Source organism: Pomacea canaliculata, linkage group LG12 (genome assembly GCF_003073045.1).
Source record: "Pomacea canaliculata isolate SZHN2017 linkage group LG12, ASM307304v1, whole genome shotgun sequence".
Classification (NCBI taxonomy): Eukaryota; Metazoa; Mollusca; class Gastropoda; order Architaenioglossa; family Ampullariidae; genus Pomacea; species Pomacea canaliculata.
The window spans coordinates 5,834,333-5,859,597 of NC_037601.1; the positions used below are offsets into that span (position 1 = coordinate 5,834,333).

Consider the following 25,265-nt stretch of genomic DNA (forward strand, 5'->3'; position numbering starts at 1 on the left):
ACACAGAAACTTAACATTGCAGTTTTGGCAAGTATTTTCTTCATTAAGCAGTAAAAATTGCTATTTCTTTTAGTGGTTGGCAATAAGTGAGAGAAGAAGGCTGTTTCAGCCAAGACTGGAACACATCACATTACAGAATACAATTCAAAATATTGTTTAGATAACAAAAACAGAATCATTAGACAGTATTTTAATTTACAAAGCCTCAAGTCTGGTGGAAAAGACCTTTCGTATGTACTTACCATTAGTAGGAAAATCTAATGTACAGATGATGATGGCCACAGGAACGACAGCAAATTAATTAAATTATAGCAAATTAATTAAACTGAGAAATTACAACATAGGCTGCAGCAAGACAGTGCGGTCTTAGATGATGCAGTAGGTCTGGCTGCTGAGACCAGTAATGATGAGGATCATCTCAAGTCTTCAACAGGAACAAAATATTCATAATATTTTAATTAAAAAATATTTTATAGAGGGTAAAAAGTTACCTTTGGTAAAGTAAGCTGTGTGTAGGTTATGAATGTTGTGGTCAAGTAGGGTTAGGTTAGTTGACCATGATAGGGGATAATAAGCCAAATGAACAGTAGAGAGCCGAGGACGCAAAATTTCAGACGAAATAAACCTCATCTGGTGTTAAGCCCCGGCAGAAAGTCAACATGGGACACAAACTAATTGAAGAAAGAGAATCCATGTACGAACACACACACATACGCACATTCAGCTCCTGCTTCACAAACACACATCCTTCCCTGTTCCTCGTGCATGAATGTCTGTTTACCGCTTGCCTGTGCCAGGTATTTGCTTTTTCCCGAGCTTTATTCTGTGACGAGTTGGCTGCTTGCTGTCAGCGATACCCGCTTGTACAGTGTGGTTTGGCTCGTCAACCCACTCAGGACGAGAAGCATCGCCCAGAGAATAAAACTGTCCCCATGGGTTTGACACGCCACCTGGCGGACTATGTATTGGTGTGAACAGTAACTGGCGCCGTTTGTGTCCCTGTGAACAGTAACTGACGAAACGACAGAAGTGACCGAGGCTGCTGACGGGAGGGCTGCTGAGCCAGCCGGGGTGATACACCCAAGGACGCCATTAAGCTCCGCGGCAAATAGTTGCTGTTGCTGATGTCATTAACTGCCTGCTAAACGACGTCTGTAAAAACCTCATTAGTGGCTGTCTTCAGGCGCTCCTCCACTCTGATTTTTTTTCTTTACCACGCTCACTCAGGACAATATTGAGAAAGAAAGAGAAAAATAGACCATTCAGGAAATATAAGTGAACAGATTTATCTACGAGGTTACATTTTCAAGAAATTAATGAAGAGTAGACTTTTTATGTTTAATGGGAAAACTAATAGTTTTGTTAAAGTTTTTAATGTTTTAAGAAAAAATGTCAAAGAAAAAGAAAAAAGATTTTTAAAATACAAGGAAGAGAGAGAGAGAGAAGAGAGAATTATTCAATGTTAGCATAACAATCCGAGAGTCAGAAGACTTGCTGATATCTTCTAGATAGGTTTACAGAAGTAATCTTACAAACATATTGTTGTACAAACAGATGACCTGTAGACATTTGCTTAAGAGATGCATCTATGCCTAGGTCACAACGGCCACATAGTTACGATTCTAACAACCATGTTTAGGTGTGTCCATGTACAAATATCAAAATATATTTCAATAATACCGATCGTTCGTATTAAATTGTTTTCACCAACATGAGACAATCTCCAGACAGTGAACCGAGTGACCCTTCTACACACTCACACCTACATCAGCTGAGCAAAATAACTTATTAATAAAATACAAATATATAATAACACACCTCACCCGTTAAATATAATAATACACATAATCTGACCATCTTGTGTGTTGTTATCTTGTTTAGAGTTTGAGATTATTTTGATACAATCTTCTTGAAGCATGATGGTAGGGGTTGGAGCACAAGTAAGAAAAAGCAATGACCCAGAACCTCTTTCAAAGAGAAATTGCAAAAATACATTATTTCAAAAGAAAATGCAGTAATACATTATTTGTCACAATACACCATTTTGACAAAGTCCCGAGAACAGTGTGACAAGCTGTTTACAACACAACAAATCACTGTGTTGTTGAATAAATAAGGTCCCTGCCATTTCTTTAACAGTTAAGTCCTGGTCAGGTCATGTGACCACGCTGTTTTATCTCGGTCTTCCTGCCCCAGATAGCTGTCGGCTGCTGGCCACTGTCCTAATTGTTTGAGCATCCCCTTTTTTTTCTTTTTCTTTTTTTTTTCGCCGTCCGTACCACACCCTCGTTTAACTCGCTATTGAAAGCCGTCAGCCCACCCTGGTGGCGAGGGGCCGCACGTGCAATTGTGCGAATCCAGGCGAGAGATTCCCTCATCAGCGGCGTGCGCATCAGCAGCAACCGCCGCGTGGGCCACCCAGCCTCCAGCGCTTGGCAATGGCGGTCCCCTACTGGGGGCCGGAGTGTAAAACTTTTACATCTCTCCACGCCTGACTTTCACTGGGGTTGGGCGCAAATAAAGAAGCGGCGGGGGCGCGACGAGGGGCTGCGGGGTTTTTCTTGACTCCGTTGACCCTGCCACGACCTTGCGCGCCCTCTGACCCCGGCGATTAGCGTACGGGATGCGGCGCCTTTGCGGATGTGGGTGATTTACTGCGAAACCTTAGATAAGGCGTGGACACGGACACACGCACAGACACAAGCACACAGTCTCCAAACAACACACACAAACATTCGTTTACACGAAGACGAGACAGGAACAAATGCACATGCATTCACGCGCAGTAGTAACCTTGGCAACGCACTGACGGCGAGCGTGGGTTCCTCTTGGGAGCAGACGAACTCGCAGAGAGGGATGATGATCTAAGATGCGTGTAACACGAGGCCCAGGGTTCACACAAACTTCTCGCCACACCTTCCAGACCAGGTTGGGGCGAGCTATCGGTCGTGTCGGCAGATAAGACGGCCACGAAATAATGGATCTCGCGAGGTCTGGCACGCAGCTAAAAGCCGAGTACACAGTCTGCTAGCCCCAACATTCTCTACCTAGCTCATCTTCACCTTCCACCCCACCCCAATGAAATTTCTCTCTTCAATCTTTTTCTAATTTTTTTTTTAAGTTTCTTCTTTTCATTTTCGGTTGCAGCCGCGCGGGTTAGAAGAGTTGGGAAGAACTTTCTAGACAGGATTAACCCCCTCCTCCTTCTCCACAAATGTGGGACATCCTTGATAAAATGCAGTAGGGAAAGAGGAAAAGGAGGATAGCAACCATTTTTAAGATGCCGGGCGACGTTTGTGGCACGGCACACCCACAGCGTGACAGTAGTAAACTGGGCGCACGAGCACAGGGAGGCAACTGTTACGATCCGCAACTCGCAAAACACTCCGTGCACGCTCGGCAACAGCCGGGATAACTCGTCCTACCCCGGTCTCAGACCCCGAACACTCTTGAGCTAGCTTAGGTTTATCTATGCTATGAATATTAAAAAACTTGAAAATATTTTCAGCTGTGATTTATATGTGCATGTGATGATGACGACGACGACGACGATGATGTGATGATTTCGTAGTTATCACTGTTCATACTGAAAAGAACTTCAGGTCAAGATAAATCCAATTTCTTGGCATTCATATGGTTAGCGGACTTGCCTCTGTACCTACCAGTTCCCCATCCCCCACCCCGAATATCCCACACTTACCCCACCACCCCGATGCCAATCTCCAGGCTCCCGTTCACCTCCCAACTCACCCCACCCCCGCGCTTGTGAGAAGAGGGCGCCACTTGTCGGCCACTCAAGACGCGAACCCTGAAGGGCTGCTGCCTGTGGGTGGTACACACCGGCCAACCGTCAGACCTCGAGTCTGGCACAGCAACTCTTTTGGTCCGTCAGATCTCGTAACCGTCTGACGCTCGGCGGTCTACGTGTGGAGGACGTAGTCACGTCACCAGTCCTTGCGAGCTTCTAGAGGCACGTGCTTCTCCCTGCCTTTCCCTTCCCTCATCCAATCTTTAAATCAACATACACTGCAGCTCTTCTACACACTATTTACACATTGAATGCTATTTTAAAACTGTTTTAATTAATCGGAAAAACGGAAAAAGAACGGCTTTTAACAAGCGTGGTCAATGACAACTCAAACACGCCTTCACGGATTTCTCTCCCTTGCTTATTTGCCCCGTTGTTCTTATCGCGGCAACAAATTAACTGCCAAAATATAAAAATGGAATTTAAAAAATCTCCTATAAAGATAGCCTAAACTTTGGGAGTAGAAGTGTTGTCAACAAACTGTGGGGCAGTTGTGATGTAGCTCTCTCGGAACGGCCCGGGTAGGACTTCCATAAATTACCCGCCCTTCATCTGTACAGAATCTTGTCAAGAGGAGTAAGAGAGTTACGCCCCTGCCCTCCTCTCTGTGTGTTTGCTTTGTGTGTCGCTTGGTGATAGGACTTCTCTGACATCTGTGTTAGACAGGTGTTCATCCCCAACTCCTGTAGACTTTCCCCACTCCCCATCTGTGACTTTGTGTGTAACCTGAGGACATTCTCGTCTGCGACTGTATCTGTGGCATCCGGGAACAGAAACATTCCACAAGACAGGGGATAACTCTGTCGTGACCTTTGACAAATTATTTTCAAATGATCTTTAAATATGTTGACATTGGTTTATCTGAGGTCTTGTGACAGATTGTTACTGCCATCTCCCATGTTGTATTTATGTATAAGAGAGAAACTTTTTTCTTATTCAGTCAGTACTGAAAGGGTTAATGAAATATCCTAAGGATCCAAACATCGCAGTATAAAAGATTCCTTTTTAAAAAATGCAGCGTGTGAGGTCCGATGTTCACTTTTATCTCTGACAGTGGTTGGCGTGGGTTTTATTACAGGTTCTATTTGCTTTCCATACAAAAACATGCCCATAAATTTATTTATGTATGAGAAAATAAGAACGCTGTAGGAGGTGAGGAGTGGGGTGTGGTGTACCCACTGGGTACTATATTCTTTGTGGTCCACACTGATGTGTCTGTACACGTGTTTGTATCCATATAATGTCTGTGCTTATTAGAAAACCTACTTCTAGTTTTAATGAATTTCTGTATGGACAATGTCTTTGTGCCTCTTGCTTTCGTGGTTTGCTGTCTTCAAGTCTTTGTGTCTACCTGTGGCTAATAGATGTTTCTGTCTTCATGTCTTTGTGTCCAGCTCTGGATTTTCGCTTGTTTGTTTTTTTGTGTTTGATTTTGTGTGTGTGTGCTCACGCTTTTGCGAACCGGCTTACATGTTTTTATTATACTGTTTATTATGCTGTTAATATTTACAGCTAATGTTGTAAGAGTTGCGATGTTTTCAGTTGTTACTGAAGATGGCGACGTTGAAGACGAAAAGCACGTTCCTCAGTTAGCGACTGGTCTGTGCTGCTAATCTCTGTTGGCGGCCATTTTATGTCAGAATGAGTGCATGCACGTGCTGTGAATACATGCACGGCCGTCTGAATATCACATTGTATATTTATCAGATCTCCGCTAACTACCATCCATGTTAAAAAAAATGTTTTCGTTTGTTTCTCAAACTGTGTGGCACGTGAATTTCTCCTGTGTGCCCCACCAGGTCATGGAAGTTTTCATTTAAAAAAATCGTTTCGTTGGTGTGGTAAGACTAGGACCGCTAGCTCCTCCTTCCTCGCGAGTGTGTAAAACCACCGACCAAAGGTTTATTTTGCTTCCAGTTATCCTCCTCTGTGAAGCTGGCGCCGATGTTTAATATAACGTTTCGTGAGTCAACAAAGCAAGAATGGAGGGTCGTTACACAAGAGTAAATATCTCGACACCCTTGGTATAGACACACACACACATTCACACACACACTCACACTCCGAGGTCTGGCATAATGTTGTGAGGGAGGGGGAGGCCCAGTTTACAAAACACTCTCCAGCAGTTTATTTGCTTCTCCCTCTCTCCGTCGTCCTCTTACGCCCTACAGTGAGGTCCTCTGCTCTCAAACCGCCATGGCAATAGGTGATTGGTGCTTCCATGCCTAGCAGACACGAGGTTCGGCAACAGCAATAAATAGCTGTACCCCTATGTTCCCCTCTGTACCCCTCTGTACCCCTTTGTACCCTCTGTGTACCCTGTACACGCCGTCAGCTCGCCAAGCGTCTGTACCAGCTGAGCCACCGTGCGCACAGTGTTAGCACTCCCAGCATGCTCCGCGCGTTGGATGGGAAGGTATTGGCGTAAAAACTTTGCATTTATGGGTTATAGCGGTCTATTTATGGCCTCAATTAGCGACACTCTAGATTCCTTTCCCGTTCTCTTTCATGCTTGTGGGCCCTGCCCTGCCCCGCGCTTATCTCCCCACCTTCCTTCAAACTCGGGGGGATAAAAGGACCGAAACTTTTATCGATGCTAAAAGCAATGGGGAGTGTTGAAAATTTTCTGTCATTAATTGTTGTTGTTGCCTTTGCTGGAGTAAGGTGAAACCTGTCTCCATCTTGCTCTCTCTGGAGGGTATTGTTGTTTTTTTGGCATTTTAGCATCAGTAACTTTTTTTCTTGTTTATTTATTGTTTTTTAAGGGAGACGGGAGGGGATATGAGAAAGAAGAAAATGGCCACCTAATCATTTCTCAATGTTCTGAACACTCTTTATTTCAGAAATTGTTTAATCTGTAGACAAATGTTTCATTTATACTCTAACAGTAAAATAAAAGCCGATACAAAAGAGATTTTCCGAGTACAGTTTTAAAATACTGGCATAACTAGAGTTCAGGCGAGATATATAGAAGAGGAGGATATAAGTGCAGTCTATGCCAGAGTGAATCAGTTATCAACAATTTTTACAGATTATTTTGGGGTTAGGATTTGGCGTCGCTGAGCTTTGCCTTGTGTAAGGTGTTAGTCATCTGCTGACAAAATTTAAAAAAAAAGATAAAATTCAGGATTTTAGCCTCTTGGAGAAGAAAGTGTTAACTAGACCCTCGACTATCAAGTTTCTCCGCACACATTGACTGCAGCGTGTGAACACATTACTCATTGTACACTGAGTCAACACCTGAGTTGGCAGAATAGCAGCGACTGCAGTAGTCTCCCCTTGCTGCTGACTCACTTGGCGGAGAACATGTTTCGCACTGGCAACATGGAGGGCAACGGAAGCCGCCTGATCGCTGATGAGTCGTAATTAGTTTCATTAATCAGTCGTCGCTACAAGCGAGATGAGCTGCGTTCACACTTGCCGAGGTTTGCTGCTCGCGGCGGGCGAGTGGAACGGCGAACACAGGCGAACGGAAACGCCGCACGGGGGCGCGGAGATAGCTAGCCTTATCATGACTAAGTAAGAATTTGCATGGAGAATAATGGCACCAGCATCTCATTCGTTTATAAAATGATTTCGAAGAAGTTCTTGTCCAAACCGTGCAGAACAAAACTCTCTATAAGCTGGTGAGCGCCGTGTGATCCTTGACATCAGTGAACTTGAGGTCAAAGGTACTGACCATAGAATCACTTCTCTTATTGCATGAAAATACAGTAGATATTAGTATGACAATCGCATGTCTTTAACTGACTTTTAAAAAAATAATTCCATCTAGTCAACTATGGCTTCCACTTCGGTCTCACCTCTCCAACCCAAAGCATTAGTGAAGCAACGATTAATGTTCAGATGTTACCTTTGCCAAGTGTTGGCTTTTTATGTCCATTGCAATGCATTGAGATGTCCAGGCAAGACATGGACAGTTGCATCACATGTGCACAATCACACACACACATCCTGGTGCATCCTAGTGCACGAGGACTGGGTGTAGAAGAACGTGAAGCATGCAGACAGGAGTGAGACAGTGAGCAGCACTCACACCCGCTGAAAGGTAGCTCTGAAAGAAACCCTGTGTGGCTGCCGCCTCCGTGTTTGGCTACGAGGCCAAGGTTCTGTTTTTTTCCGGCGTACACGTTTGCTTCTGTTTCCCTCCAACCATCTCCCTTTCACAATCTTCTTTCACTGTTGGAGAGAGAGAGGGGGAGAAAGAGAGAGAATATGTATTAAAAATGGAAGCTTCCTCAGTGAGAAGCAAGATAAACTTGCATCACACCACTGCGGAGTAAACATTAAAGGAAAACAGCGAGGTAAAATACACGTTAGTGTGTATGTGTGTGTGTGCGCTTGTGCATACGGACGTGCAACTGTCCATGTCTTCATTGAACATCAAGAATTGCAACGGACACAGAAAAACGAACATTTTGCGAAAGTAATATTCGTCTCCGGGTCGAAGCTTTATTGAAACTTAAGCTTGGGGATGTGAGTCTCAAAGTCCTCTAACGGGGTGAGGGCTAGAGAAGAGAGAAAGAGTGAAGAGATGTGGAAACAAAGGGAGTAAAAGAGAGAAAGAGGGAGATATAGCAGAAAGCAAATTCTCACAATATTAAAGGCGAATGAAGACAATCGTGCAGACTAAGAGGCCCTGAAAGAACTGGAGCTACCCTCTGTAAACTACTTTACGATGTACGCGGATGCTCGGGTAGGTCTGGTGGTGGATGGGGATGAAGGTGGCGAGACTTTAGCCCGAGGCTTGGCGAGAACGGAAGTGCATAACAAGGGGAAGGGGCCCACGCAGCAGACGCTGTCTGGTCTCAAGAAGGACTTGCGTCCGCACTCTGGAGTCAGACTTCTGTAATGCCTTCCAGCAACTTCTGCCATTTTGGTCTTCTTTTTATGCTCTGCAATTCTCAGTTTTGTGGAATTAACAACTGCTTGTCCTAGATTTCATTTGCTGACTGTTTTCATTCTGCCAAACCTTGCTCCTCAACTGTTTGATGAGTAGTTCAGACTTAACATTCAGTTTCAAGATTTTAACTGAAACAAAACAGTTTTCGCTCGACGGAATATCGCTAGAAAATGGCTTCAGCACATGAAGGGGTTTTTGTGGAAGGAGGGATAGCATCCCATATAATTTCAGTTCTGTTTATATATTTGTTGTTGCAAAGTTTATTCAAATATTTAAGGACAGATGTTTCCACTACGCCTCACTTTCTGATCAGTAAGACATTATTTTTGTTAAATTGCAGTTTTCCTGTGATTAAAACTTGTTAATGGTGTGTGACCTTTCAACTGCTTATCATATGACACACCCATAGCAAAATGGGAATACCTGACAGATACAATTTGCACATTCTTCTTTGTTTGAAATCTTTGAGGGCGGTCGGCATGAGTGTTCTATCTGCTCAATTCATTAAAGTGACCGTACATTTCAAAGAAAATCGGGCAATCATAATTATATAATTGAAAACTATATGGACAGCCAGATAAGAATGTAGATGCAAATGGTGTTTGTTTCTGTGTTATCACTACACAATAATGCAGATAACATGGACAGAAAATGCAGCAGCGGAATTGTATCTTCGTGTTTTTGCCTCCCCTTCTTTGGTTTTCCGCCCTTGCTTTGTGTGCATTGTCTGCGGATATAGTGCAAGCTTGCACGAGTCACATCCCATTCCTCATCATCACTACCGGTCGTCAGTCACTGTCTTGTGACGTAGTACGCACATGCCATCACGTGCAGCACGGCCTGGTCTCGCCACACTTTGCTCGCACTTTTTTCGCGCAGTGCCGAGGACATGTTGCTGCTGCCACCAGCCTTCAAGCTACCCCCGACTGGTAAACTGCTTTCAAACGAGTGGCTTTCGTTTGTAAATTTTATTTCAGAATATTTCAAATAGTTTTTTTTTAAAGTATTTATTTTAACAAGTCTCAAAACCTATATCCCAATCATGACATACCAACCCCTGATGTCCAGCTCTTAACTGGGTTTTGGAAAAAGGTCAAACTTTCAGTTACGTCACGTTACCTCAACATGAACCGGAAGCTTTCGCATTGCCTGGGGCATTCGATGACAATAGACTATGGTACAATTAAATTGATATATAAAACAACTTATATTTTCGCAACAAACTAATGACACCTCTATTTCCTGTGAATTTGTAGAAAAGTCTTCGTATTGAAGTCAGTCTCGCTTTCAGTACGAAAGGCCAGTCTCACGAGTTCTCGAAAGGACAAGACACTGTTTAATGTGGAAAGTGTCTTACAGTCTGGCTTGCAGTCAGTATGGCACCTGATCAAAAGTATACTCACATGCTGAAGTTAGTATATGTGGGGAGCAGAGGGAAAGAGAGAGGAGAGAGAAAGGGCTGGAGGGTAGAGATACTAATGAGCATCTCATAAACATTATATGGCTACTCCCATACAAAGATTCCATTTAAGTGTTTGCTCAGACCTGTTTTCGTACAGAAAGCGGTGCCAAATATTTCCGGTCTAGCCCGGAAGCTGGTTTTTTGAGGGGCGGCGAGGATCCGACACGTATTCGAACATAAAATTCGTTCAACTGTCTGTCGGAGCTGGGTCTGAGTTATTATGACATATATAGAGTTCCACAACACCTCCAGCGAAGACAGAAGACTCACTAAGACGAGAAGTATTGGATCTGTTATGACAATCTCCGACTTCCGTACGTTTTCCTTCTAGTCTCCCCCTGACGCACTCTCGGAACACCTCCCTGCTCCCCGCAGGCCGTGCTTGCGCAAGATGGAAGCTTCTGGAAGCTCACGCGACGCCAGCAAATATTTGGGCTATCAAGTACAGTTGGGAAGTCTCACCGACCATGTTATTGCAACTCGCTGGACAGCCGCGGGACCCACGATGAGCATTACCTCCCTTGGATGCTGACAGGAAGTCAATGGAGACAGTGTCTATTCGCGCATGCGCCGAGCTGTCCGCGAAGACCCTCTGTCAGGTTTTCACGACTCGACTGACTGTTTAGTCAGACAACAATGTCAAGAGTTTGGGAAAACCCGTTTAAAAGTACTTAAAGTCTGGCCACAAGGGAGTCTTCTGTTCCTGGAGGATCCCGTTACCATGGTGAAGGAACGGGGAGTAGTTGTGGATGTTGTGGATGCCGTTAAATTAACTGCTTGTGATTGAGCCTAAACTACAACAACGTTCTCACTTTCACATCTCTAATAACTAATTTATTATTACCTTTTGTTTGAAAGACGAGATGAGAGGGAACATTTCTCAAAAGGCGCATGATTATATTTCTCACAGCTTTGAAGTCTTGTCATCTTGAAAAAAAAAATCCTTCTGATGATAGCTTCCTTTGGGAAGGACAGGGATACGAATTCGATGGTCTGTCTGCTGGTGAATGTGCCCAGTGTCCTTTTCAATGTTTCTCTCATTCTTTTCAGTTCTTGATCATAAAAGAATATGGACACGGTCAATATATTGATATATATATATCTCACACACACTGCCTTACATATTATATATACACAGACACGTACTGTCACAAAGGAGATTCTACACCCAATTTAATAAGTAGGTATATATGACATAAAAAGTAGATATTATGACATTTGTCTGCTTGCCACTTTCTGAAAAAAAATGTCCACTGCAAGGCTAGACATTCTAATTTTCAAGTACAATAAAACTCTAGATGTCATCTGCTTCTCTGAACAACATTAGAAGTGTATTAGTTGTGTCAGTAAAATGTACAGTGCATTGCTAGACACTATTGTAGTCACGTGACCCAGACCAGAGCCCATCCATAACATCTTCAAACGTTTCTAAAGTGGACATCCTCAACCGCACCCGCCATCCGCCGAACTCTTCTGGTCTCAACTGTGATTGAAAACCGGAATGTTTTTTTTTCTGAAAATAAAACATCTAAGTATTACCGAAACGACTGCCAAAAAAACTTTCATGGTTTGTGGGGTTAGGTGGGGTGGATGCAGTGGAAGGGGGCGCTGCAGTTTGACGCACCTCGGCGCGAATGCGGGCCACATGCTAGCAGCTTCTTCCTCCGCAGCATGGGAGGTAATCGGAACACTGAATCCTAACGTAATCAACAACAGCTCGCACCCGACGCGCGGAGGAAAGGTGACAAATGAAACGATGCCTCCAACAAAGAGCAGATGCAGTTAATTGTGCGCATGCCCAGTGGCTTGCCGGCAGATGCGCGCCCTCTCGTGGTGTTGGGCGCTTGTTGCCTTTGTGGGCCTTTTTGTTGTCTTGGTGATACACCGGGGTAGGAATGTTTTCGGGTATGTATACTAGATGGGTACACAGAAGCACCACCTTCTCTCTCTCTCCATCCGCTCATTTCCTTCTTCTGCTCCTCCCTCGCTAGGAGCTCCACACACATTTTCTGTCCACAATATTTCTAAATAAAGATCATCATGAGGACAAGTCAACTTCCACCATCTCACCCCCCAGTCAATGGTCCTCTAGTCGCCGAAACTTATATAAATATTTTTGAAACCTAAGGGAATGTTGGTTCGCGACATCTTTATTGTGGGACTGCGACGCCAAGTGCAACCTTTCGTACAGCCCGCCATGTTCCCCCCTCAACCTGAAAACGAGGCTGAGTGTCAGGATGAGCCCCGGACGTTGGAGGGATGTGACCAGCACAGCTTGCGTCCGTGAAGCTATGAGTATTTCGGTCATGCCCGCACGTGCGACAATACCTGCCTGCTCCGTGCCCAGGCGCACCACGTGGTGGGCAGGTGAGACAAACCCGAGCAGCGCGCGATCTGCGGTGCACGTGCTGTACACGTGACCACACAAGACGACTGTTTTCGCGCACGCGCTGTGATGACTCGCCTTGCTATGTACCCACACCTAGGTGTATCCATCGACTTTCGGACACCTGGGGACTCGACAAAGGTAGAGCAGACAAAGAAATTACATCTCACATTCCTATTCCGACCTGGCAGGTGACATTGCGATGGGTCCAATCTATTTTCTTTTCCCAAATCATTTATTTTCGAGTCTTTCTTATCATGTTGTGATTCAGTACAAACATGAAATACAGTCTTATGAACGACAGAAATCAATTTTAATGTTAAAGTCAGTGACCGCGATGGTTGTCCGTTTCCTTGGTTACAGAACATCACTTCCTAATTAGTACTCGTTAATGTTTGCGCTCCATCAACCTTTAGAAGGTCAGAGGTCGGGAGTTTTCCATACACCATTTTACTCTTTTCACCAATTTTATAAACTTTTTCGGACACGTGCAGTATCGACTTGGGTGTAAGAACGGACAAACTTATAAACACCAAGAATAAAAGCATCAAAAACGTTGGTGAGGTCGAATTACAACACGCACGGACTTGCGAGCAGTGTTATATCAGCGGAAGAAAAGCAGTAAATGGAATACGCGTAGTAATATCTTTGCCTTTTGTGATTACGGAGTGAAATAATGGAGTTGGAGTAAAACAACGGAGGGTCTGCATCGCGCCACGTGTGTCTTGTGGGAATTCCTCCCGCCTCGCCAGGTCCCACGGCAGCCCCGCGCCCCACATGGTGTACATTGACGGTCTTGTCGGAAATAGGGAATGGGAAATAGAGTGGCGACGACTTTCCAGATTGTCAGAGAATGTCGGAAGGCAGTTGAAGGACGGGTAACGCGGGTTTTAACTTCTCTTTCTTCGCTTCCCACTCACTCATTCTTGCACACACCTCCACAACACAGGAACTAAGAAGTAGGAACCGTACTGCTTGCCTTGACCATATGTCAAACTACATTTTAAATGCTACATTTTTTTAATTTCTTATTAAAGTTACAATAGTGGGTTCGTTTTGTCGGTTACTTTTCTGTTGCCGTGAATGTGTCATTGCACACAGACCCAAGCTTCGTTAGTGCATGCAGCCTTTCAGTTGTTTATAATCAACAGGGGAAAAAACAATTGTGTAAGTTTATTTTACAAATAATAATTACTGGCGAACAGAAAGAATTTACGGCAAGCGCACTTAATAAAATTAATTAAAGTCATAAAAATCTTCAAACCTCTCTCACAGTGTATTTATATTAATTGTCGCACAGTCATCCACCACCTCCCCACACACAAACAAACAAACAAACAAACAAACAAACAAACAAACAAACAAACAAACAAACAAACAAACAAACAAACAAACAAACTCGAAAGTCAAAGTTTCACAAAGTGTTAACAAATTCCTATAAAAACAATTAAAACACTCTTCAAGTAGCAAAATGCATAATTTAAACAGCATTTTAACAACCAATAAATAAAATAAAGCTTATAATCTCTTGCTAGAAAAGTACGGCTTTCAATTTTCCACCCGTATCACCTGACCATGACACGAGTCAGCATCTCAATTATATGTCTTTCTGGGATTTAGAAAAAGAGGAGGATGCGTAATTGAAGAGAAAATTCTTGGTCAAAAGGTGGAGTTGACTTAAATCCCACATACATATATATATAATACTCGTCATTTAACTGAAAGAGTCGAACGATGTCTCCCTTGACTGACAGAAGAAGATGAGGAAACCCACAAAACGTTTGAAGCGGAGCTGGTGAACGACAGTTGAGAAAGAAAACAGACTTCCTCCACTTCTTCCCTCATTTCTGTGGGAGCGTGGGAGACGAGGGTGGAGAGACAGAGGATAATGGGTGCACGAGTAACCGAGGAAGTTTCTATGGCTCGGGTGCAGGTTTGATTCCTTAGGGCCTTTCTCATCATCAAGGAAATAGCTCCTAAGAGACCATGGCGCCACCTAGGAGAGGCAGAGCTTGCTGAGCATCCTGTCGCTACACAGCCATGCAACGCCTCTTCTCGCAAACCTGGGTGTCAAACCGTTCAAACACTTTTCTTGTGTGCACATAACATATTTCTTGCCAGTCAAGTCAAGTTGTGGAGCTAATTGCCATTAAGGACCGTCCCACGTCTCACATATTTCATTAAGAGAAGGGCAAAGGTTAAACATAGTCTTTGGCAGTCTTTTCTTTCTCTGTACTTGGCTCCATGTGATGAGCGTCTTTGTTACAAAGTCGTTTCCAACGGGCATGAAGCTTTGTTTCAATTTAGCATGACTCCATGTTTTGTTTTCCAGGACAACGTTCGTTAATAACTGCAGACATCGCGTCTAAACATTAGAAATGTCAGTTCACAAACAATACTAACCCATAATTAAAGCAAAAAGGTTTAAATTCCAAACCCTTTGTTAAATTTGTCGCGTCTGGGACAGAAACAAAATCGGATTTGTTTGGTTGATTCCATGATTATAAAACTAATTAAAATTCCGCCATTATGAAGTCTCTAGCCCTCGAAAACGTTCGTATCGATGTTAGATAAGTAAAATAGAGTTTTGGATCATTGGTGTCATTTGATAACAAGAATAGAAGTTGAACTATAAATATCAAAATGAAATAGATTGAATATTTTTTGTTAGTCCAAAATTATTTTATTTGAGAACTTCACGAGCAACGAAATAATTGTTTCATAGCTGTTAGTTCACTTTACTTTGTACAGGGGTCAGTTCCGGAAATACTCCCTCATTCATTTCTCAGGTAGCCTGTTCTCAACAGGGGTCAAGACCGGAAGTACATGTTGCATCGATAAGGTAGCTCGGGTTTACAAGGTGGGAGAGGGGTCAGTACAAGAAAGGTAAGTCTCGGAGAACCCACGGCGGCTATCTTTAATTCCAGGCTGTTCCTTCAGCGCTCTTAACAGCCCATCAACACCACTTAAAAGAAGGAAGAGAAGACAAGAGCAGACAATGCATGTATTCTCGACAGAAATCGTCTTCCCCCCCCCCCCCCCCCCTGCGATATGGCACCCGGAGTTGGGGGAAGCAGAAGGTTGGGCGCACAGCTTTTGCCAGCATAGGGTTTCGCGCCATCCATCCTGCATGTAGACTGAAAAAACACGTGCAAGTGACGGCGAGAGACCACCAAGGGAGGCCACTCTCGCGGTCTTTAGTCGATTGCCACTTACCTCCCCGTGGGGGTTGAGACGATGGCTACCATCTTGCGATAGCCAGCGCAGGCTGCGAGAGAAATGGGATCGCTGGCTGCTGTGACACTGCGATACGGGTGGAGTTCTTCTTCTTTTTCGTCTTCATCTTTTCTTCTTTTTCCTTGTCGTTCTCGTTTTCTCTCCCTTCTCCTCTTCGTCTTCGCAAACCCTTCTCGTTCTCCTTCGTTGTGAAACTTTGTCATGTTTTTGCAGGGAACTACAACTTCCACGATGTCAGCCTCTTTCAACTGTTGTTTTCACAGCCGGTGTGTTTCAAGCTATTCACCCGGAATCGAAATCAAGCCTCTTATGTTTCGCATGCGTCAAGACGGCGAAAGGGGTGGTAGTCAAATTTGGGGAGAGTTTCGCTCGGCAAAAATGTTCTCAGTCTCTGGGACCAATGACTGCTTCTTTCTTGCCTCCTAGAAGTAGGTACTTCTAGGAAAACTTATGTACAATGATATTCCTCCCGCTTTAAAACATTTTTTTTCATAAATTTTACACGCAGGTTCAATGAACTGACGTCTACTAATTTAGCTAAAATTATTTTCCGTACGATCAGGAGATTAATATTTAGCTAAAACAATCATCATGATAAGTAAATACTTTCTTGTATTGTCTTTTTTTTCTTCCTTTCTTTCTTTTCCAATCTCTTGTTTTTGCGATGACTTAAAGGCGGTAGTAGGAGTAAACAAATCTCTAAGGAGCATCTGTTACTTACCTGTAACATATTCTGGTCATTTGTACCCATGTAACATTTAGAAAAAAAAAATGTTCAAATCAAGATTGTCGTGCATTTTTGTCTTGCTCTTCTGTTCAAACCTTCCGCCCTCTAAACCATCCATCGACACATTTTTCGGAGCGTTTTTTTTTTTACGAGATATTGTTATCGGGTTCAGGATAATAAGTAGATAAAGTGCAGCAGGACTGATGATGCTCAATAGCTAACAATGGACGGACAACTCTCGTGTAAACCCACCCAAAGACGGGGCTCAGTCCATCAGAGGAAACAAGACTTGCAGGCTTTCTGTCTATGCCAGGCATCCCAGATTACAGGATGGTGTTGGAAAGTTGTTATAAAGCCCAAGATACCCTGTGGCCTGTCTTGCCGGGAGGGAACAGCCTCCAGAAGCTGAGATGTTGATACCGTCCACCTTGGAAACCCGAGGCATTCAGCGAGAAGGTCAGCCAGCGGTCTGCCAAGTGATTCATCCAACTGGTGGCACCAGGCCCGGACACGAACTTACAGCCTCCAGACTTACAGTACCTGTTACCTGAAGACGAAATTGGACTTGGAGGAGCATGTGAATCATGCAGATAAACATAGAATCAGACAGAAACATTAAAAAAAATGTTTGAATCGAGGGGTTAACAAACAGGTTGAAAACCAATTTTAAAAAATTTTAAAAGCTAGTAAAAATTCCAAAACTAGACAAAACCTCTAAGACATCGAAACAAACACAGACAGCAAAACCAATTTCCCAATGTAAATAAGTAGTTCTCAAACAACACAGCGACAAAACTTTCCATTTTCTTCCTTCGAGCAAAAGGAAAAAAAGTCTGTGTTTTTTTAAAATTAATATTTACCACGGATTTTGTGCTCAAGCAAACTCCCTATCAAATTAATTGAAGCATTAATGGTATTGATAAGAGTAAGCTTGTAGTATATAGGGTACAAAGTTTATTCCATGTCAACAAAACTGTGTCAGTGACGTGGTTACCTTGAATACAGAAATAACATTTGTAATTGTAATATTTTTCTACATCAGCACACCAAGCTGCTAGTTACAGAGAGTAGAAAGGAAAGAATAAACTTTTGTGTCTACAAAATCGTCTCAGTGAAGATTGTCAGTGGTAAGAAGGAACTATCTCAAGTTTACTGATTTAGGCGATGGACAACTTAAAAAGAAAGATTGCACACATATTTATTCAGCAGCCTTGGTATTCACAGAAACACTTTGTCTACTTTCTTGTTATTGTGTCTTGTTATGGTGTAAAGGCTTCACATACAGAGACAAGCTTTACTTCACACTTCCACTAAAGAATTTATAGATAAAATAGTTTTAGTAAAATCACAGAAATTTCTTACAGGTTAATCCTTTACAGTAAAAAAAAAAAATAAATAAAGAATAGTGACTTACATAAATTGTCAATATATATATATATTAAATGAACGTATATATATATTAAATGTACTGATTCATTTATATAATAAATGAAGTAAAAGAAAGATCTTAATTTTTTTTCTGATGATGATGATTTAAATCTGAGATTGTTTTATTTTTATATCTGAAATTATTTCTTGTAACATAACCAAAATTACAGTCAAACCGTTCTGCTCTATAATCTTTTATTTCATTAATTCATTTCCACATGTTCATTAAAGAATGACAGTCGAGAGAAATTTTGTTGACTGTCCAATAAAACTCCAAATATATAACATGCAATTAAATGTATATTATACTGCATTTAAATGTATTTTATTTATTTATTTTAAACTCCTTCCAAAGCCCTCTGTCTTCCACTGTTTCGCCTGAGCTGTCAACCACCTACAAAGCTTATTTAGTTGTATTAAAGATAGATGATTATTCAGATAGGTTTATATCATACGATGCACACGATTCGCAGACAAGTGTTAATGCTCATTAGTTTTTACCTACCCGACTACAATAACCGTCGGGTATACATGCCGCTACCTTCCTTGCTCGCACACCTATGCCACCCCTCCTGCACCCGTCTGATTGCAAGTCTCCCACCCGTGGTTTGTTTTATAGAAATTCCCAGTCCATGGCGCCCTGTATCAACTTGCTGCGGACCCCGCAGTCGTCGTTGGGCGCGTGCATAGTTGCTGATTTGCCGCCATCCGCATCAAACCATATTGCGCGGTCTGTCACCAACAAAGGGCAAAATACCACGGGGTTAGCAAAACCCACAGGAATGGGAGGCACCTGCGCATCGGCGGGAGGGGTCGGGTCTGTGGGAATAGGCGCGGAATGAGGAGGGCGGGTGTACGAGCGCTGGACTCGGCAACTCTCGCGGCTTCCGTCCCGACTAGTGCCAGCTTCCCGTCCTCTCCCATCACTGAATGCCGCTCCACCATCTTGTCGGCAGCCTGCGCTCGTTGACGCGTCTTGTGCCACTGATTGGAACCGGGGGAACGCACCCCACTGGCTGACAGAGGGGTGTGTGTGTGGGTGGGTAGGGGAGACAGAAGGAGGGGGTGGAGTACAGTACAGAGCGGCCTGACGGATGGTTGGGGGTGACTGTGAGGAACTGGATGAGAGAGATGAGAGAAGGTACGGAGAAGACAAACTGGGCTGATGGAGAAGGATGGGGTGGGGGACGTAGTGTGCAAACAAACCGGGTGGTGGGTGAGTAGGTGGCGGTTTACACCAAACTAGTAATTCAGACCACATCACATCCACGCACCCGGTCTGTTTGTGGGAGAGAGAAGGTAGCTGTGGGGTTATGTAGGTATGAGTGCACGAGCTGAACGCAACCAAGTACATAAATATAGTAAACACATACACGAGCATAACAGCACCAACCACTTTGGAAAAGACAGCAAAAAAACACAAAAAAACAAAACAAAACAAAAACAAAAACAAAAACAAAAAACAACAAAAAACAAAAACAAAAAAACAAAAACATTCCCGCTACCACCTTTTCCTTCTAAGCCTTTAAGTCTACTGAATACTACGTCATCGAGACTAAACATGTACAAAGAGTGAAAGATGGAGTGACAGGGGGGAAGAATGAATGTTTATGTAAAGAGTGTGTGCGAGCGCTCGCTCGCGTGTGTGTGTTGTTACGCGGGACATTTGCTACACTCCAACACTCTCATCAAAAAAGATAAACATTACAGTATGTGTCAGTTATTCAAAAGTATGATGAGAACTAGAGAAGAGACAGATAAAATATTGAAGAATATCATCATTATCAGTGAAGGGTTTATTATAAAGTAACGACAGGAATTGTACATGGATATATGTTTACCGACATTGGGATTGTCACTGATGTCTCATATAATAGAATATATAATATTATGATGATATCATACCGATGTTTCATACCGGTATTTCACTGGTGAAGCGCCTGACTGCAGCTTTCAGCGATGCTTCTGCAGTTTAGAATGTTCTGGAGGGGTGAGGCATGTTCCAGAAATACCGATGCTAACGACTTTATTCTGAATCCGCCGCATCTTCTAGACCCTCGCTACATATCAGCATTTCAGCGATGAAAGTAGACTGATAAGTGCTGTCGATGATAAGCTTGTTGACAGTATCACGTGACATCATTCAGGGGACCCATGTGACCCGTGATGAGCTCCCCCTCCCTGGCCCATTTCTCATGTAATACTGTCTACAACATCATGCTGTTTGAGAGAGAGAGAGATGAATAAATACATAGTCTCATGTTTGCACACCAGACACACATTTTCAAACAAGAAAGGGGCCGGAAACTTTATTCTGTTTTAGACTATCGTCGTTACAAACCTGACGGCCGCCATTTTCTGCAAATTCTATACACTTCCTCCCATCCCTTCTTGGCGAAAACCTCCCATTTTTCTTTCATAATTTATCTGCTTGAAAACACTCTTCGTCTAATAAAACTTTCTGTACATCTTGACGATAAAGAGGTGCCCACTACCGTTGTAAGGCACGTGACTAAGATATAAGAAAGTTTATGATATTCTAGTTTCCTTGACAAGATGAACGACTAAAATATTATTTCTTTGTCCTTCTGTTCCAGGCATGCGTTTGCAGACGCAGGCTTTCCAGCAGAGCGGGTCGTGCGACCGGAAGTCCTACTTTCCCTACTCTTCAAACGGGATGGCATCAGCTGTGCATGCCTCGTCCTATTATGACAAATGTTCCATGTGAGAATCGTGCTTTTTGTGGACGGAAGCCGTAGCATCAGGTCGTTGTGTGTGCTCAATGCCGATATTTCACTTGTCGCGAAGTTTCTAGAGCTCCTGTCACAAGTGTCGTGTGGAAGAGGTCACCGTCGGTGCTGACCTCTTCAGTGAGATTGCTCGTCCTTGGCTGCATGGATGGTGCTGTGCCTACTGTCTTACAGACTCTAATAACTCCAGAATGTTCGGAGAAGATAGTGGAGACTGGACGTCTAGTGACTAATATATTCTGTCATACTCCGTGTGGCCAAACATTGACTGGCGCATTGTGTGTGGACTTTGAATACTCTACTGAGTGATGAACTTGCTTCGTACTCTCATGACCCTGTGTGCCAAAATACTGTTCCTTACCTGCACTGATGACGTCACCATAATGAAGAAGCAGACCCGTATGTCGGAGAATATCCTGCTTGCAGGATGGACGGTCTTTGAAGCGTTCAAAGAAGACATGTTCGCTGCCTAGCAACGAGGGTGGGACAAGATTAATATTTGCTTATCGTAAAGTTTCTTACATAGATCATTGTTGGTCTGTGTTCGGGGTGGACATGCTACAACAGCGGGCCCACCACAGACAATCTTTAATGTGGATGAACAGTTGCGTTTGTGAAGGCTGTCGACATGGAACCTTTGAAAGTTTTATTCTCAGCGAGACTGATTTCTGCAATTTTGCTGCGAATCTTATATTTCAGATGAAGAAGCTAGCGCCAACATAAATTATAGAATGCTAAGTTTGTCTCCCCCTCCCTCATGTTTGTTGCCAGTCTACTGTCTACATCAACATGTGCTTTGATGCTGTTTACCGAGAGGAACCTGCTTGCAAGGCAAGAGCCGCCTTCATTTGAATATCCACTAGTGCCTACCTACGATTTACTTATGACTAGGAATAAGTGGACTTGAGATCACAGTCACGTGACCGTCCTGACGAAGCTAACGGATAATGAATTACTTAAATGTGGGGACACGTGTGCATGCTTTGCTTCACCTGTAAGTGATGATAAACTGCGCATGCGCGGGTGTGTATGCGTGCGTGCGTGTGTAAGCAAGAGCATGTGTTTACTTTTTTGTCATGAGAAAAAATTATGTAACATTAATGTTTGCTAATTTTTATGACCTTGTGGGTTTCTTTTCAACCCTTTTGAAGTGCCTATATTTTCTATGAAAAAAAATGTGCTTGCGCTGCTCGATAGTCACGAATGATCGCGCGGTCCTCGCGAGGACGAACTCTCTCGAAGCCATGGCGATGAGTTTTAATTTAAACTTGCTGCGAACAGGTGTTGTGACTTGAGCTCCTCATACACGCCATGAACTTGTGAGAAAAACTCAGTTAATCTTCGGTCGACTGCTTTACCACAACAAAGATCCAGTGCCCGCATCACCAAAGATACATTTATTTTTAATACCGACACTAAAAAAGAGAATATATTCAGAAAAGAGGATAAATCTTAAAATAATATGAATTTGCATACTGTAATAATAATAATAATAATAATAATAAAAAAAACTAATAAAACTAAAATGAATTTTATCCTCAATATTTTCAATTCATCTTACACACTAAATTCAGCTACCCCTCATATACCCGTATTTCACCACGTTTTTACTGTGCCTTAAAATCCTGATCACCCGCATTTTTTTTAAGGAAACAAAAGAACGAAATTGAAGAAATAAAAACAAACACTTTCATTATTTTATTCCGTAGTTTAGAACTCTTTGTTTTCCTTACCATGAATTCCGATGATGGTATTTTAACATTGTGTTTCATCGCTCGCTCGGATACAAATTTCAGACAGTTTTGTGTATCATCCTCTCTCTCTCATTTCACAAGCCGCAAACAGGTCTGTTATTGACCTTAAGTTACAACATGTCTTGAAAATAAAAACAAAGTGAGTAATTTTTAATGGACAAATTTCCAGTTCACATCCCTCCATATTCATCAAACCAATGCCAAATTTCTGAAATTTATTTCTAGACATAAAAAATCGGCTCACCTGTATTTATTTCGATTTCGTGCCTCGTGTTTACAAGCCGGATAATGATCGCAGCTTAATGGTAGCTCTTTAAAAAACAGTTTTTTGGGTGATAGCTAGCAAAAAAAATTTATAGCCTTTTTTTTTAATTCGAACGTACCTTTGTAAAACTCGTCAATAAATAAATAAAATGTTATAAAATTAAAAACAGCATGCTTATTGCCTGCACTGCAAGATTCTGATTTTTAAATGTTTACACAAGTGAAGTCCTGGAAAAAAATCCACGAACTAATTTTTAAATTCCCCATTTTCTCCTTTGGACAAAATCAACAATATTAATAGCCTCTACAAATCTACGATCAAAAATGTTTAAAAAAAAAATTGGTCCTTTCTAAACTAACCAAAAGACTAGCGCTGGTGTCTTGTATTCACCGAACGCGTCCGTCCATCCGTCCGTCCGTCGTTTTTACCTGCAGCAGCAAATAATCCCAGCAAACGTGTGCAAACTTAGAGTTATTTATCTATTTATTTATAGTTCTACTTTTTACAAATTTATCAATAAATTTCTATATATTAATTTTTATTTTTTTGCGAATGATGAATATATTCTTACAATGATGGGTATGTTGACAGAGCAGCGGAGACAATTTTCTTGAATAGCTAGGATGATAATACAAAATTATATCCATGGTTTTTGATTGTTTCTTTTAGGAAGATTTTATTCAATTATCCTCCCCGACTGAGAGGCCTTACCTGAATTATGCAAGTTACAATCACATCAAATCTCTTACCAAAGGTGCTTTGTGGATGCGGGTGGAATGTTGTGTGTACATAGATGGCGTTTGAGCTTCTGTGTTCCTTGCTATAAACACGTGGTTTGCTTCGTTAACGAAATGGCTATTTTCATAAATGAAACATTTAGATTATTGTCACGTGATGTCTTCCAACGTGTCTTGTCCACGGCTGACATGCCGGTTCATTTCTCACACTATCGTCGAGAAGAAAAGTTGTTTATTAAACAAAACACTTTGTTTTTTCAAGCACACATGTCGACTCCTTTCATTATTTGTATACGTGCGGCTTTCATTGTGAGAATGAAGGACTGTTGTTCACCTGATTATCACCATAGCAACAAGTTAACTAGCCATTCACCTTCTTAGCCTTGGGCAGTCTAACCAGGGAACCTGAGAGCAAGAGAAAGACAAATAGGACGAGAGGGAGAGAAAGAGAGAGAGAAAGAGAGAGTGTGAGAGAGAATGTGTGTGTCGATGGAGAGAAGGCTTAAACAAACATGGAAATATGATTGGGCTGCTCGTATTCCCCCCAATATTTGTTTTTTGAGTTTCCGCCTTTTGTGATTCCTAAGGGTCAGCCTCTCTGTTTCTAGACACTGTCTATGTAGGGTAGTGAATTATGTAATAAATCTTTTCCTGAAGAAACGCTTAAGAATATTTATCAGACAAATTACATCATTGTTGTTAATATTTCACAAAAGTATTTTAATACTGCCACAGAGGTGTTAGCACAGCACTTACACCACCTTCCGACATGGAATATTTGACTTTATGAATAGTGTATGTGTTTCAGGACAATATTGACTGGAATTGACTGGAAAAATTTTCGAAGCTTCCTCTAAAGTTTTCGGAGACCTAAATGCTAGAACATCAGATAAAACTCGTATTTGAGACCTAACTAGGGGCTAGGTGGTCCGCTAGGTAAACATACATATCTGCACACTAAGATTAAATAACTTCAGGACCGTGCCGTGAACGGTTATGTGAATGGTACTAGAGCTATGAGCAGTGTTTGGTCTTTATAGTTTAAAGGTACAATGTAAGAGTAATTAAAAAGTCTATTTTACATATATACAATACAGCACCAATGTTGTAAACTTTTTCACCTTTTCTGACTAAATTTTCCACAAACATCAACAAAACAGTTAAAATCCCAACATACATCATCGGTAAGCATTTTATCCTCTGAATCACATGACCCATGAGACAATGAATTTTGCACTTAGAATATATCTAAGATTTAAAATTTTCATTTATGTCAAGCTTGCATTCACCTGATGTTTTAAAAAAAGGGATTTTGCTAGGTAATTGCTAATCAGAGCCAGTGTCGTGAGTGGTTCACTGTGAAAGCGCCTGTGAACATGTTCGCTACTACTAAGTCTAGTGCCATGACAAAGCTTCAACTACCTGGACCTTCAACTAATAGTGAGAGGTTTGACAGTGAGTGTGATAGAATGATGTTGCTAATCGGGCACTAAGCTATTTTAGAAAGTTTTGAGCAGATACTAATCTAGAACTCCATGTTAAAAGAGAAGATTTGTACAAAAAAGCTTATTGCACACAAACAATAAAGATTTTAGAGCAAAAGCCCGTAAAAAGATTGAAAGCTGATCCATGATTCAGTCAAAATCTTCAAACCATCATAATGAATGTAAAATAGCATATTTACGGGAAATAGTATCAACATTTCCAAAAGGTTTTATAGGTGTACATGACAAATATACTCCTCTGAAACATATAGACTACAAAAGTAAGATGTCATTAATTAAGTTTCTCCTGATAGATATGTTACA

The 25,265-nt window shown here is 42.2% G+C and overlaps 1 protein-coding gene across 1 annotated transcript in view; it reads left to right on the forward strand.

Annotated features, from left to right (window-relative positions):
* The window catches only part of LOC112577213 (forkhead box protein F1-like), a 33,315-nt gene extending 9,558 nt beyond the window's left edge, over positions 1–23,757 (forward strand). Inside the window, 1 exon segment of the mRNA XM_025260225.1 lies at positions 20,549–23,757. Coding sequence (XP_025116010.1) covers positions 20,549–20,679 — 131 coding nt within the window. The 3' untranslated portion in view covers positions 20,680–23,757.
* Positions 23,758–25,265: the final 1,508 nt, after the last annotated feature.